We start from the raw sequence: 16,433 nt of genomic DNA on the forward strand, positions 1-16,433 counted from the left end.
GTACGAATCGGAACCGGGTAGGAATCGATTTATGAACGAAAAGTTAGGACTGGGTAGGGTTTTCCGGGTATAAATTAGCCCAAATCAGGTATTAGGTGCATTGAGTACAAACCGGAACCGGTTCCGGGTCGGGTACGGAACCGTTTTATTTATTTTTTTTGCACGTCTACACACAATTGGTAGTTGGTACATATATTTTTATAAAAATAGAGAGAATGCTAATCCCAAATAACGTTTAGGGCGCGTTCGTTTCACAGAATGAAATGAAATTGAAATTTGCATAGGATTTGGAATTCGATAGAATTAGATTGAAATCTGAACATTTCAACGAGAATTGGAACTAAAAGAAATTGAAATCCAATTCCTTTATTGATGTGCTCATTTGACAAATGAGTTGTAATATATTACCACAGATATTACCACATCTCTAGCCAACCCCACAACCTTCAGGTAGGGGTGGCAAATGGGTTGGGCTGGGTCGAACGAGTTACGGGTCGAAACACGTTTGGGTCAGGACGGGTCAATTAAAAAAATGGTTGTTTTGGTTTGGGTCCAAATGAGTTTCTTTTGTTTTTTTATGAGGATAACGGCGAAAACATTTTAATTTTTTTAGATTTTTTGTTTTTTATTTATTTTTTGCGTTATGATTTTTAAAAAAAAAATTTATAAGTTTTTTATTAAGATAAAAAAAACCCTCAATAAAATATTCAAAAATAAAAATAAAAATAAAAATTTCATAACTCAAAATATAAATCAAAAACTAAAAAACTAAAATGTTTTATTCTCTGTCCTCATTAAAAAAAAAGGAACTCGAGAAATGAGTCTAACCGAGCTTACCTGAAGCGACCGAACGCAAACCAACCCGGGCGTCGAACCGAACACAAATACACCCAAAACGTCAACCCACCAAAAATTCCTATGAATTTACTTGATTCCTCAACATTTTGGAAAGATTTGAAATTCCTTTATTTAAGAGAATTTAAAGGAATTAAATTCCAATTTCAGTTCCAATTATTTGACAACCGAACACACCAAAATGAAATTAAGATTCCAATTCCAACAAAACAAACTCACCATATCATAGGATTTTAATTCCAATTCCATTGAATTCCCACGAATTCTGTAAAACGAATGCGCCTAAGTGTAATTTTAATGAATGTACTTGCATATAAATCCAATAAATCTAGTGAGACTGTTATGCAACAATTGACAACTTCGAATGCAAATTCCACATAATAAGTCAACAATATCCGATTACAAACTCAGTAATATGAATTAAGTCAGCATACAAGGCAAATGCAAGAAGATTTATACAAAATCTAAAAATCTTCAAACAAATATAAAAAATAAAATTAAAAAAAATAGAAAATAAACACTTTAAAGAAAATAGATAATCAAAATCCAATAACAAACTTAAAAGTTGTGGATAATGTCAACATACAAGATAAAAATTGCAAGATTATTGAAGAGCAAGGAAATATGTTTAGCAATTATTACAACAAAAAATACTTCAAAAAAAATAACTATGAAGCGAAAATAACATTTTGGAATAGCTCATATAATATCGTAGTTTAAAATTAAGCAAGTCACACATCGCTAGTCTATTTTTAATAGTACAAATTTCCAAATTGGTTTATTTGAAATAATACTAGATGGCTACTATAAGAAAAAACTAATAACCATACGATACGCCAAAATTTTTAATATAAAATTTGAAATTTGTGTATCATATAGTTATTAAGCTTTTCTACACAAAATACAACTTTGACCTCTGCTTACCTCAAAATGGCCAGAAAAGGGTGAACTCCACTCGCCTGAATGAGACTCGGATGATCTTTGATTATTTGGTGAAGCGATATTGTCAGAGTCCGTTGAATGACTAGCAACAGGATACGTTGATGATGTGGAAAACCCATGAAATTTAGGGAGACCCGTTGGATCACTATTGGTCAAGTTGTAGCCTCTTTCCACGGTCTCTGCGTCCAGTGGTAGTTCATCCAGTGTCTAAAAAATAGTAAACATAACTAAACTGCGGTTGACCTAGCGGGCATGCGGATTGACCAGTTTATGTTTAAATTTTTTAAAAGAAATGTGCTTTAGTTATAACTTAAACTGACTGGGTGTTATTTTAGGTCAAAATACAAGAAAGGAGAAAACATACATCAAATTTTATTACTTAAATGTAATTGTTTTACTCACATTTATATTTTTTTATTGTATATTAGTAATTTGATTATTTATACGCCAAAGAAATTGGGTTAAATGGACCGCGCTCGAGTTGAACCATGAATCATGTCACGTTCGGGTTCATGTGGCTTTTATGATATTTTTGGTCAACCCGCAAACACAACCCATCTAACACACACAGGGGTGTGCATAAAACCAAGAAATCGATCCATAACCGAAAAAGCTAAACCGAAACAAAAACCGACTGTTTGGTTTTATGTTCTTGTATAAACCTAATTTTTGGTTCAGTTTCAGTTTAGCGCGTAGTTAAAACCGAAACTAATCAAACCGAATTTAAGGGTTTTCATTTTTCATTTTGAATTTTTAAGTAAATTAAAAGAATCTAATAGATGGTGTAACCCAAATGTAAATGGATCAATTGCATATTCCCCCCTAACTCCTTAAATGAGTATATACCCCCCCCCCCCTCCTTCCCTTTTAGTTAATAAAATTTTAATAATGACAAAATTGCCCTTTCTTAACTTAAAAGACTTTAATTTTGGACCATTCAAAAAACACCTAAAAATAAAAAGCAAAAAAACACACAATTTTAAAAACTAAAATACAAAACGTTTAGCTAGCATCCCTCTCCCCCCCCCCCCCCCTCTTCAAAAAAAAAAAAAAAAACCTTACCGGTTTAGCCTTCGGGTTTAGCTTTTGGGTTTAGTTTAGCTTTTAGGTTTACATTTTTGGTGGATGGGGATTAGGGTTTTTTAGAGGGGTTGGGAGAAAGCAAGAAGCGGGGGGGGAGGGAATTTGTGGGGTTTTGGTTGAAAGCACACCAAAGTAAGGGTAAATTAGTCATTACATAGGTAAATTTGCCATTTTTATAATTAAGGAGGGGGAAATATGCAATTGAATTGATGGGTTGGGTATGCATTTAAAAAGTTAGGAAGGGCGAAATATGCAATTGCCCTGTACTCAATTAATCATTAACTAACAAAAAATTCAAGCACAAATAGTAAAACTGAGAAAACCAAAACCTAGCCAAATCCAAACTAAAAACCAAAACCAAACGATTTTGAAAAACTTGAAAGCCAAATTTTTGGTTTTTGATTCGGTTTTGATCCCAAAACCGACCCAAACTACACTATACCATCTGAGGATGCAAGTTATAAGAAACATACCCGAAAAGCTTGTTGGAGAACGTGCAGAAACTCACGGGTTCGCTTTCTCTTTATAGAAATGTCCTCAGGTTCTTGCAACATTTGTTCAAACAAATCATCACTGTAATCGACACATTACTAAATATCAGAATATAATCTACAAAAATAGAACACAAGAAATCAATCTTCATTTATCCACTTACCTGTATAGTTTTTTAATGAACACATTGTGCAACTCTCTTTTTGTATGGTTAACCTAATATTAAGTAAAAAGAAGTAAGAAAAGGAATTAAAAGAAGATATGAATAACAAATTAGTGAAAGTTTAGTGACGTCATGTACCAGAAAATGCATGATGGCTTTAGGCACATAGTCCTCAATGTTCTTCCTGACAATATCATAATACGATTTCAACAAAAATTTTGTAACTTGAATCTCAATGGCCTGTTGATCTGAGTTGGCATCAGATGGCCTCAAAATTGTCGGTGGCTATAACAAAAGTCAACAGACATTAGTAGTTAAATCCTTTTCATGTCAATCAGTAACTAGGGGTGTCAATCAATGTCAGCTTCGTAGTTGAATAAGTCAACCTGAACACAACCCGCATATTTTATTCATGTCAAATACATCAACCAATGTTAACCCATATACACTTAAATTTATGCAACCGTTTAACCTATTTATCAAAATGAGTCAAAACAGGCGGGTTTAGGTTTAACGGGTTGTTATCAAGATGTAAATGGGTTAAACGAGTTGGCGGGTTTAAATAAATGTGTTAAGCGGGTCATAAAGGGGTTAGCATGTCAAGAATTTAATAAAGAGAGTTGACGGGTCACCCTGCTTGATTACACGGGTAACGGGTTGACAGCATTCCTGTAAAGAGCCGACCGAGCCAGGTTGGGCCCGAGCTCGAGCTCAAACTTGAACAAGCTGGCTTGGCCCGTCTATGTTTTACACATTGATATATAGAAGACTAAAAAAAATTTATTTAACATAAACATAAAACAAAATTTATAAACTAAAAAAAATATATAGTATTATTTTTTTTTTCCTAAGATTGAGAAGCAGATAACAGATTCAATATATTATAATACTAACTATGGTTTTTTCAATATTTTAATAACATTATTATTATTATTTTCATTACTATTACTATTATTATTATGATTATTGTATCAAAAATTGGGGTTTAATTTAAACGATTGAGCCTCGATCCACTCGTCTCGTTTACAAACGAGTTTGTTTTTCGAGCTGAGTATTTTCGAGCATTTTACAAGAGAGCCGTGAGTTTTGTAACCAGCCCTAGTTGATGGGTCATGCTGTTTAACTAAATGGGTGGCGGGTCAACCTATTCAATTAAATGGGATAAACATGTCAACCCGAACATGACCCGTTTAAATAATTGGGTTCAACAGGTTAGCCAAACAAGACATGTTTATTGCCATTTCATGTTTCCAGTCATGTCATCAATTGCAATCTCTTGTAAATTATAATATTGTAATCATACCTCCCTCAAATGAATGACTGAAGATGAATAATCCATACGATCAATGATATGAACAGGTTCACCAAACGGCTTGTTTGCAGAACTCGATTTGGTTGAGCCACCAAAAATTGATGAGATTCCCCAGCTTGAGCTTCCTGGAAAAACCACAGCAATCAATTTTTCACAACCGTTGGATCACAATAATCCCATGACGTTTTTTTATCGTGTCTGTGTTTCAAAGCAAAACCTTACCGGATTTCGGTTTCTCAACCTCACCAACCAGCCGGGACCCAGATTGATTTTGCTGCAAAATGTAAATTACTACAAACTAAGACACAAAAAAATGAAAAAAAAAAAATTAATTGACAGGTGACATTTTCGAACCGTGCAACTAGAAACGAGTTTGATTCGGGTTATATTTATAACTTCTAATAAACTAGATTCCAGTGTTGTAATAATATAAATTTGCAAATCAAATTTAAAAATAGAAACATAATCTGTTAATGGATCAAACCAACCCGACCCATTTTGTCCCGATACTCAAAACCTACCCATTTTTGCCACCTTAAGACATAAAATATTTTAATATGTTCACAACGCCGAAGAACCTGTTCGGTGACGACTCCATCGCCTTGTCGGCCAAGAAACGAGCGTGACTTGGAATTCCTTTCAGATTGTGGTGCTTTGTCCAGCTCAGCAGCATCCTGACCAACCACATGTAACTAACTGTTAGCGTGTCAGTGCACAACTAGATAAGCTTTGTTTACAAGCAGAAGCTGCATATCTCTCATCTGTTTTACATCCCTTAAGACTGTTCTTCCATAAACCTCCACAGACCCTAACTTTGACCAATTCTGACCCAGCACTTCTTTTAAACCAAGATTGTTAGAAATGAGGCCTTTAGACAGTCAGTAAATATGAAACAGTAACACTACCTTATGCTTTTGAACTGATGTTGAAACCCTAGAAGACTTGGCTTGCTGCATGGCTATTTCTACAGCCTTGCTCCCACCAATAAAATTCGGATGTGAGCTATTTATATAGTCCATCTGCAAATAATATCCAACAAAACGTGAAACTTGTCATATATATTCGAACTAAATTCTAAATAACAGATATATTCCTACGAAACATGTCAAATATCATGTATATCCAAACCAAATTCTATATATCATAAATATCCTCTGAAAGTAATCAAAATATCATATATATCCAACATATTTCTTAAAAACAATTCGTGATAAGACCATTTTACCTAAATTTGTTTAAACTTCAACATTTTTTCTCTTTATCCACTTTCAACTCTTCTTTTTAAGTGTTATGCTTCATCTTTTACCCGTTTTTCATCTCTTACAGAGCTTTTTTACTGCCTTTTCAAATGACTCAATTTTAACACCGATTTTACTATTTTTTACTACCTTTACAATTGACTTAAATTGAATATCCTTAAATTTCTTAATGTTTTCATATTCGCTCAAAACACATTTATAAAATATTTATATAGATACCTTTAACATACATACATAGAGAACTCACGCCAAAGATGGAAAAAAACTATAAAATAGAAAAGTAAAAACGATTTTAAAAAATACACTAAAAAGATTCAATAGAAAAGGGTAAAATGAAATCACATAGTCAACAAAAATGAGAGGTAAATGGTCATAATATGAATTATTTATTATTGACATCATTAAAATGAATATGTATGATATATGGCAAGTTTTATAAGAATATATGATACTTAAAATTTGGTGTGGTTATACATGTGATACCTGGCAAGTTTTATAATGATATTTAGAATTTGGTTTGGATATATGTGAATAACTAGCAAGTTTAGTAAGAATATATATGAAATTATCCCTTAAAACAGCGATATACCTCCATTTCAACAATGTGCCCGATCATTGTCTCGGAAGGTTGAAGACCGTCTCGTAAGAAATTCCCAATAACATCATCCATTTGCTTTCTAAGAACAGGAAACCTTTGTAGCTCATGAACCATACATTGATGGCTCATCTACGAAAAATAAAAAAAGATAAAATGATTACAGTGAAATCGACATGATGTGTGTCATGACAAAGCATTGATTAGCACTAACCTTTATTAACTCGTTATAAACAAATCTTGCACATTGAATACTTGGATCTAATAAACGGGCAATCTGTCTTCTAATAAGAACTTCAAAAGGAACCTGCAAGTAGGTAAAGCATCCAACTTTGAAGCACAGGCATACAGAGATACTATTTATTAGTTGAGAGTATTAGGGTAAAACATACATCTGGCACAAATAATGCAGATCTAGTGCCAGTTGCATTCTGTATGGCAGTTCGAATGTCATCATCAGTCAAGCCCTCACATGGATCAACCTCCTGGATCAGAAATCATATTTCATTTTTATCCAAAACAATAATAACAAAATTTGCAATTAAAGTATCTACACAAAAAAATTAAGAAATGTGTTAACAGATGAGCCTAAACACACCTCCATACTCTTTACAAATATTGACTGGAAAATATAATGTATTCTTGCTCCTCCAGATAATTCAGATGTAGACATCTCTTCATTCCTTCCCTCAATCATCGAACAGAAGGCTGTTTAACAGAAGTTAAATACATATGTATATTATATATACGACTCCATTTATTATTAATAATATAAATATAGCAATAGAAGTCGCACGACCTTCGGAATACTTTGATAGAATACTTAAAATAAGAGCTCCCATGCCAGCCTGCAAGTATTTAAGAGCTACCGTCACAATGCAGAATAATTTGTAATGAAATTGACTCCAATTCTATAAAATACTCTGTTTTGCCATGACCCTAATTTGACCCGAACCTGTGTTGACCTGTTAATTATCCCAAATTTGAACAGAAATTAGATCATAAGGGTCCAATTAATGTTTAAGAATTTGCAGTACTACAATAGCTACTTGAATGCATAATTAAGAGCATTCAAGAGAGAAGACACTCGTAAGCTGCTCAGGATCAACTCACTAAAAAATCGAGGCAAACGAAGCTTAAACGAGCTTGAGTCTAAAGATAAGCTTGTTTAACAAATGAGCCCAAGCTCGAGCTTCACTTATTAAGCTCGAGCTGGCACTCGAGCTTAAACCAGCCTATTATTTATACAGTTGTATTTAATATATATTTTTATGATTATAGTTATTATACATAAAACTATGATAAATATAACTAAACAATATCTGTTATGTTATATAAAAAATTGTAACAGAAATGCACATGAAAAATAATTATAAATGTATATAACTTATACAATAAGCAATAAACAAGCAAAGCCCGAGCTGAGTTCAAGCTTGAAAAGCTACTCATGAGCAGAGTATAGTTATTAAAAACCCTTGCTTCTTGCGCCTAGGACCATTTTTCAGGCGAGGCTAAATAAATGCGCTTCTAGTCCCTAGGCAAGCGCTTCAGCATTGTCAACAACATGGACATGATAAGATAAAAGCCGGGCTAAAGAAACACAAGGAGTGTTATTGAAACTTAGATCTAGGAGAGCCCAAAGGAATTACATTGAACAATTTGTTATTCAAGTTTTAGAATTACATTTGAATCTTAACTATTTTAGAACTTTTGGTACTGGTTAGATAATATAAAATGTTACATAATAGCTTTTGTTTATTTACTTTGAAGAATAGTATTATTTTTCATATCGATAATATATTTTTAATTTTTAATTTAAGTGTGTTCTTTTTTCTCAGACCCTTGCTTTTTTTATGCCTTGTGCCTGGGCCCCATGTGAGGCCTATGCGCCTTGAGTGGGCCTAGCACATGACAGGCTCGAAACAGAACTATGGAGCAGAGCTCGAGCTTTTAAAACAGAACTCGAAACAAGCCATGCACGAGCTCGAGCTCTTGCAAGTTCAAGAAGATGAGCTCGAGCCTTGACAGGCTCTGCTCGGTTCGGCTCATTTACACCATAATGACCCATAAAAGTTACTAAAAAGATAATTTGAGACATTGACTACCTTTGACTCTGTGATTTCTCATATCGATAATATATTTTTACACCATAATGACCCATAAAAGTTACTAAAAAGATAATTTGAGACATTGACTACCTTTGACTCTGTGATTTTTCATATCGATAATATATTTTTAATTTTTAATTTAAGTGTGTTCTTTTTTCTCAGACCCTTGCTTTTTTTATGCCTTGTGCCTGGGCCCCATGTGAGGCCTATGCGCCTTGAGTGGGCCTAGCACATGACAGGCTCGAAACAGAACTATGGAGCAGAGCTCGAGCTTTTAAAACAGAACTCGAAACAAGCCATGCACGAGCTCGAGCTCTTGCAAGTTCAAGAAGATGAGCTCGAGCCTTGACAGGCTCTGCTCGGTTCGGCTCATTTACACCATAATGACCCATAAAAGTTACTAAAAAGATAATTTGAGACATTGACTACCTTTGACTCTGTGATTTTTCCATAACTAGCATGCTCCTTTGCCACAGAAACTAAAGTAGCACTGATGTGTGATTTCAACCCTGGTAGCACTTTTTTGATATGTTGAACTAGAATCTGCAAATAATAAAAACAAAAAACATATATCATCTTCATCAATGAAAATAGTGAGCTTCAAAAGTGCTTGAACAGAATGGAAAATACTTGGTTCAACTTCTTTGCCAATTGGGGAACTCCACAATAATCAGCAAGCTCTTTATAAACCTAACTTGCAATAGTTAGTTAAATCAGTTGAAAGGCGTAACCACTAAACTGTTAAAATATAGGACAAAAAATCATACCGGACGACTCTGAAAGAATTTCTCCTCAGCCACAAGTGCATCTTTAATCGACCGATTAAGCAGAATATCCTATTTAAAAAAATGCCATATATCTATTAGAATAAATAAATAAAAATAAATAAAACAATCAGCATAGCCTTTGCTCCCCAAGTGTTCCACTAAAGTCAAAGTATTTTTTGTTCCTCTAAAGTCACTAAACTTTAATTAAGTGATCCAACCCTGTATTGTTTTTTTTATAAATGTTTAAATTTTAACATTCTTTAACATTTATAAAAAAATACATTTATATTAAAAGAATTACATAGGATTGGAAGTTTGGAACACCTACTGAAAGTTCAGTGACTTTAACGGAACAAGAAAACCTTTGAATAACTTCAGTGTGACACATGGAAACTTAATTACTATCGAGTAAAGATACCCCAAAAAGAAAAAAGAAAAACAGTCAGATTCCATAGAAATTAAAAACCAAGAAACTCCATAATAATAAATAAAATAAAACAATTAAATTTTAACTTTGAGTGTTAAAACAATAACAAAATTACCTCTTGACTACGATTAACAACACCCACGTAACCGAGTCGAAGGGGAATCACTTTTCCCATCAGAAAACCGCAAGCATCTGTACCTCGGTCCATTATATCTAACTAAACAATGAATAGAGCATCATTTGTTATAAACTAACAATACAAGATAACGGTATATAATATTTGTTATAAACTAACAATACAAGATAGCAGACAAAGATATATAACAAATAAAATACAGAGTTTGGATTCATGTATATTGCATATGCACCTTTGTTATCACACCAATTGTCCGGTAACCTGACAATATAAGAATAACAAAAGGATCATCTTATGTTAAAGAAGCGGTTTCAAACAAGAGATGATGAAAAATGACATCAGCACTTACCATCTGGATCAGCATTTCCAGCAATCTGAAGTGCATCTGAGTTGGCAAGATCAGAATTTGCTGGTGTCACAGCCAGTATTAAACAGGTGGGAAGTTTAATATAGGACATTATCATTGTTCTAATACGTGATTCGATGTCGGAAGGTTGGTCACCAACAGGAACTTTTGTTATGCCAGGTAAATCAACCAGGGTTATGTCGAGAACATTAGGTGAAAAAATCTTTAAATGGATCTGCTTGTCAGAGACACCCTTATTTCCTCCTGCTTCCCTGTCAGTCTCAGCCTGCAAATCATCCAAATTATTCTTAACACTACTCATCATATTGCTCAAAACACGAGTTCAAAACTATAAAAAAATAAAGTAAAACTTGAATTTATTGGATACCTCTTACTTACTCGCATGTACTCTCATTTACTATTCTTCTAAACCTAAAAGTTAATATGGGCGATATATATCGGTTATGGGTCCCCAAGCAAAATATCAGTTCAAACATTGGTACCGATTATCAGCGACATTGACCGGTAATTGACGGGATACTGACCAATATGTTGGATGCTTTGATTGATGTGGACTCGGAGGGAGATTTCATGGCTTACGATTAGATCATGTTTCAAATACTTTCACTTTTGAGTTTTGAATTTGATATTTCTATTAATATTACATATGTTTACGTTTTTATACATGTATATATATAAATTCTGCATGATATTAAAATTACCAATATCCCACCGCGATAACCGATATCTCATTTTTTACGGCATGAAATGCACAAGCTTACTCTCACGTGTGAACAAGATAACAGCATACTCAGCACTAAATTAGTGACAACAATTCACAAATTTATCCAACTGACAATTCAAATAATCATTTTCTAGGTCAACAAATACATCAAAGCGGAGATATACCTGAATTTCTCTACGAATTTCATTAAAATCATAGAAGCGCTTCCCCGGTAAATGCAAAAACTCTCCATACTCTTGGTCCGGCTTCTTCCGCAGAAGCTGAAGAACGAGCGGTCGGCGCGTACAGATATCCGAACCTCTAGGCAAAAAGTCACGGCCTACAAGAGATTCGAGCAAACTGGATTTACCACTGCTTTGGCAGCCTACAACTGCAACCTGAGGAAGCTCGATCGCCGGTGATGAGGTTCCGAGTTGAGCGAATATGTCTTGGAGTTTGTTTACGATCGGAATCACGTTGTGGCCGAGAGGTGAAGCTGCTTCGTCCGCCATTGAAATGGAATTGATTGAATTGAAATTGGCGCTATGATGATGAAACCCTAGTGTAATGTAAGAAGATGAAAAGGATACATACGAACCCGAACAACTCGTTGAAATTAATATAAAATTAAAAATTCATGACTAATAAATTTTACTTTTAAAACTCAAACTCATTAGGCTGAGGGGTGTGGGGCTTTAACGGGGGCGCGAGAGCCCCTCCGCTCGCGCCCTCAGGCGCGAGCATCACACCAACGGGGCGCGAGAGGGGCGCGAGCACGAAAAACAAAGCAGGCGCAAGCATGTTAGCGGGACCAAGCTGGCGTAAAGGGGCATGGGAAAACGTGAAAGAGCCGTTGGAGCTTAAAAATGAGCCGTTGGGCTCTTATTTAATAAAAAAAAAGTTTTTTCTTCCTATATATAACCCATTTCATCTAAAACAATTATCACAACTTCAAAAAAAAACCCAAAATCAACCCATCTTCCAAACTTTTTTTTAAAAACATGGCTGGAAATTGGTACCCAAACCTAGATTCAGATTATATTGACGACGATTTATGGTCGTCACCGGACCAACCGATGTTTTATTCGGAGCCGCAACAATCATCCGGCTTTCAACCATCAAACATACAACCGTCTCCTAACTTTGTTGTTCCGAAGACACAAGAATCACACAGTGAAGCTACGGGACAAAGAAGACGCGTCCACCGGAAAAAACAAGTTGCAACGGACGGGTCGGGACCGGCTTCGACTCCGAGGACGAAACGGAAAACCACTCCGTGGTCATCGGATGAGAAGGAAGCCTTGTGTCGGGCTTGGATAGTCATTTCTGATGATCGGCGTTGCGATAATTGTTTTAACGTTTTTAAAAATGATTTTTAATAAAAAAGTTAAATGACTTACAAATTTATTTATTCATTTTGCAGCCGACTACCAAAAGAGCAAGATTTTTTGGACAAAGGTTAGGGAGACGTTCTATACGCTCGTTGGGAGTACAGAGCGGAACGCCGATATGATTTCGGGTCGGTGGTCCGAAATCAGAAAATTTGTCGGCTTGTTTACTAATCTTTTCAACAGGAACAGCGGTCGTATGAGACCAAGTGGCAGTGGCGGTTTACAATTTCACTGTCGAAGAGTGAAAGCAGGAGTGTTTGCGGAGGTATGGGACGGTGAAGACGTGGGACGATGTAAAGTTGTGGGAGAGGTTGAAAAGGTGTTCCAAGTGGGTTGAGCTGGTGGCGCCGGACCTTGATGCGGAAGTAGGGCCGAAACGGACTAAAACTAGTTCGTCTGGAGCGTATAGCACTCCCGCGCGGGTCGGATTGCCGCGTTGGATTCGACCTAAACATTGCGGGGGAGGAAACGTCTTCACCGCCGAGGAGGCGGCCATTGGGACGGGACGCCAAGGGGAAAAAACCGGCTGAGGGGGAAGCCGTAAACATCGCCAATCTTGTTGAATCCCTCAATAAATTCAACAAAACCATGGAGGTGGTCTCTAATGACAAAAAGGAAAAAAGTCGAATGAGAGATTTGGACTTCCTTACTAGAGACTTCAGTAACCTAAATCCGGTCGATCAAATGCTAATGGAAAAGCAAAAGGAACGTATCCGAAAGAGGTTGATCGAAGAAGACCAAGCCGAAGAATAAGAATAATGTTTTTTTAGTACTTTTATTTTTATTTTATTTTTAGATATTAATGTATTTTTTTTTAATGTGTGTTTTTTTTAATAATTTATGAGTTTTTTTAATAATACGTTTTTTGAATATATTTATAAAAAAAAAATCCGCTGGAGCCCCTGCTGGAGCCCCTCCACACCAGGGCCAGGGGCTCCAACGGGGGCTCCAACACCCCCTTATCCAGTTTCTCTCTCTGCCACACGTCACAATATTATTGGCTGGAGCCCCCACTCGCGCCCCCATTAGAGCCCCCCACACCCCTCAGCCTTATGATATTCTTTAATTCTTTAACGCTCTTTTCCGAACTAATTTGAATAATCTTTAAACCAAGTTGTTTTGACCCGAACTTATTTACTCAAAAAACACGTTGACACAAACATGTCTTAAACCAAATACAACCCCGAACTGCCTGTATAAATTAATATAAAACTAAGAATATATGAATAATGAATTTTATTTTTAAGTTAGAAAATACTATGATTTAAAATAACAAGATTCAATACGAATTTATTCGAACCATAACCCTTTTTGGCACGCGTGTTTTGACCGAACCTATTTGATATTTTTTTAAAACAACCCGTTTAGCTCCGAACACTTTCCTTCATAACCTGTTTCGAGCCGAACTAATTTTACTAAAAAAACCATTAGCCTAAACTAAATATGAGCCTTATCCGCCCGTTTAAATTAACATAAAACTAAGAAGACATGAATAATAAATTTATTTTTGTTTCTATATATAAACTTTTTATGTAACATGGTAGCTTTTGCATTTGTTTTTTATAGTCATGCAAAGAAGATGTTGAATCTTACACACACACATATAAAATAACCATGACCCATCTTTTAGTTGAAATTGGCCAAGTTGCTTACTCACATATAGAGAAACGACCTTAGTCACAACACCATTGGTTATTACGGACTACGAGCGGATTGGTTTTATCCATTACGGGTTAATCACAACCGTATCAAGAAAAGTCAAAAAAGAAACTTTGAGATAAACATAAAAAAATAGTATAAGGGCAAATTATTTGCGAAATATTATGAACTGTTTGATAACAAACATTGTATCCTTAAACCTAAAATATATCAAACTGCTATAAATTATTTTTAACTATGCTCAAATTTTATGCCCAAATGTAGTAAACTCGTACCAGACACTTTTGACCCGTAAATCCCTAGTAAAAAAAATTCAACCAATTGATGAAACCAGTCATTCTTTTTTCGGTAATAACTTAATTGAGGTAATTAGAAACTATTAATAATATAATTTTAAAAAATTTCACAATTGGTTTAATTGAGATCATTAATAAATATTAAATAAGAATAAATGCATTAAATGTTATATCATTTAACATAAAATGTATTAAATTGAAGGAATGGTACTTAAAAATTTAGTTAATTAGGTGGTATATGTATAATGAAAATTGATTAGTTGGCATCCCATGTGGATGACATATTGGAAGACCATGTAGAAAACATGTTCTGCTTTAATAGATTAGTTAGATTAAATGTTTACTATGCAATTTTATATTTTTTTTATGCATAAAACATTTAACTTTCACGATTAAACCATCAAAAAGTGTTAATCGTGTCGTCTCTAACCTATTAAACAGATAAGACACTATTTTTTAGCCCTACTCAAAAAGATTCTGCAAAATGGTTTTGGTAACTAGGTATCGCACCTACGCGTCAGGCTGATGAAAAAACTGTGTGCTTTGGTTCTGCACCGTCACGAATTTAGTCGGTAATGATTTATTGCACCAAAACTAAAAAATATAAATTTAGCAAACAAACTCGTGGAAAAAAAAACTTGGGTTACAGCTGGGAACGGATGTGAATTCGATCGCTATCAAAGGTGACAACATTAACTAAAAAAATAATAATAGCCAATGCATTGGGTTGGTAAAACCCGGATGTTGGTCAAACCTAAGCATTGTCAATCCTAGACATTACAGCGGTGAGCATACGCAAATTTGGTTGGTTTCCGTCACGGTCGTTATGGTACTGAAACTATAACATATATTAAAATATCAAAAATAAAATTAGTGTTTGGTCGGTTAGATGTTGGGAGTGAAGTAGAGAGAAAATTTTGTGATCATTCTGTATATTTAAAAAGTTCATGCAGCACCCTATTAAATTTTTAATATCTTTTGAAAGTGGTTATAAGTGAAGTGGAGAGAAAAAATAATGGTAAATGTAAGAAAAAATAATGGTAAATATATTTAAAAAAATATTAAATTATAAATGAGAGAGAAATTGTAGTAATTTTTAATATAATTTTAGAATTGGAGATAGAGGAAGTGATGCGAATGCTCGTAGAGGGTGCTGAAACAATTAGTTTGCCTATATGAATATGGATATACTAGCTTTTATCCCGCGGATTACACGGATTACTTTATTTTTTTTAAAATATGGTAATGCTGTTATATTTGTAATAATTTGAGTGACTCAAATGTTGTTAATAATATTATGTTTAATATCATGTTTCGAGATTGTTGTAATTTAGGTTTGCTTTCTTAATGGACCCATAAGTAAATGAGCTTTTCTGTAGATATATAAGTTGGGCTTTTCTTTTGTTTAATGGATTTCTGTAAGTTATATTTGGTTATGTAATTGAGTATAGAATTGTTTTGGTTTTATAAATTTTCTGATATCACATTGTTTATCTATAAACTATTTCTTTTGATGTTTTAGGTAATAAAACTGTTGTTTGAATGTTAATATGTTGACCATGTGAATGTGGCTCTACTTAACATATGATTTAACTCCATTCTATGATTCTACTCATTTGAGTTGCATATTTGGGTTTAAAATGCTAACGTTTTATATTTTATATAGACTTTTGTTTATGTGAAAACGAACTTTAAATAAGTTGCGGCATATATTTGGGATTATTTGATATAAAAATTTATTAATAACATTATCTTTTAACTTCATGTTTTAAAGTTGTATATTTACTAAGTTTGTTAAGATGTGTTTTAATGTTAGTGGACTTTATTGTAACATCTCGGATTTTTTGTATTTGTTTAAACCAATTCGGGAACGTAATT

At 34.3% G+C, this 16,433-nt stretch overlaps 1 protein-coding gene across 1 annotated transcript; it reads right to left on the bottom strand.

Moving 5' to 3' along the window:
- Nucleotides 1-1,591: 1,591 nt before the first annotated feature.
- Nucleotides 1,592-11,727, bottom strand: LOC143620801 (dynamin-related protein 3B-like). The gene is made up of 20 exons (XM_077092407.1): nucleotides 11,395-11,727; nucleotides 10,489-10,771; nucleotides 10,372-10,400; nucleotides 10,119-10,220; nucleotides 9,577-9,645; nucleotides 9,440-9,499; nucleotides 9,239-9,352; nucleotides 7,501-7,549; nucleotides 7,300-7,409; nucleotides 7,094-7,186; nucleotides 6,916-7,008; nucleotides 6,696-6,833; nucleotides 5,753-5,866; nucleotides 5,426-5,521; nucleotides 5,070-5,121; nucleotides 4,839-4,972; nucleotides 3,674-3,820; nucleotides 3,536-3,588; nucleotides 3,354-3,453; nucleotides 1,592-2,004 (listed from the first exon to the last, which is right to left on the bottom strand). The coding sequence occupies exons 1-20, from the start codon at nucleotides 11,719-11,721 to the stop codon at nucleotides 1,738-1,740; spliced, it is 2,430 nt and encodes an 809-aa protein (XP_076948522.1). The 5' UTR covers nucleotides 11,722-11,727; the 3' UTR covers nucleotides 1,592-1,737.
- Nucleotides 11,728-16,433: the final 4,706 nt, after the last annotated feature.

Source organism: Bidens hawaiensis, unplaced genomic scaffold (genome assembly GCF_021521415.1).
Source record: "Bidens hawaiensis isolate Kalapana, Puna unplaced genomic scaffold, B.hawaiensis_p1.1 tig00002671_1, whole genome shotgun sequence".
NCBI classification, from domain to species: Eukaryota; Viridiplantae; Streptophyta; class Magnoliopsida; order Asterales; family Asteraceae; genus Bidens; species Bidens hawaiensis.

Coding starts and splice junctions, on each gene's coding strand:
- LOC143620801 (XM_077092407.1), bottom strand. CDS start 11,721: ATGGCGGACGAAGCAGCTTCACCTCTCGGCCACAACGTGATTCCGATC. Junction 7,187..7,299: donor TATTTGTAAAGAGTATGGAG/GTGTGTTTAGGC, acceptor TTTCTGATCCAG/GAGGTTGATCCATGTGAGGG. Junction 5,867..6,695: donor GGCACATTGTTGAAATGGAG/GTATATCGCTGT, acceptor TATTATTTGCAG/ATGGACTATATAAATAGCTC.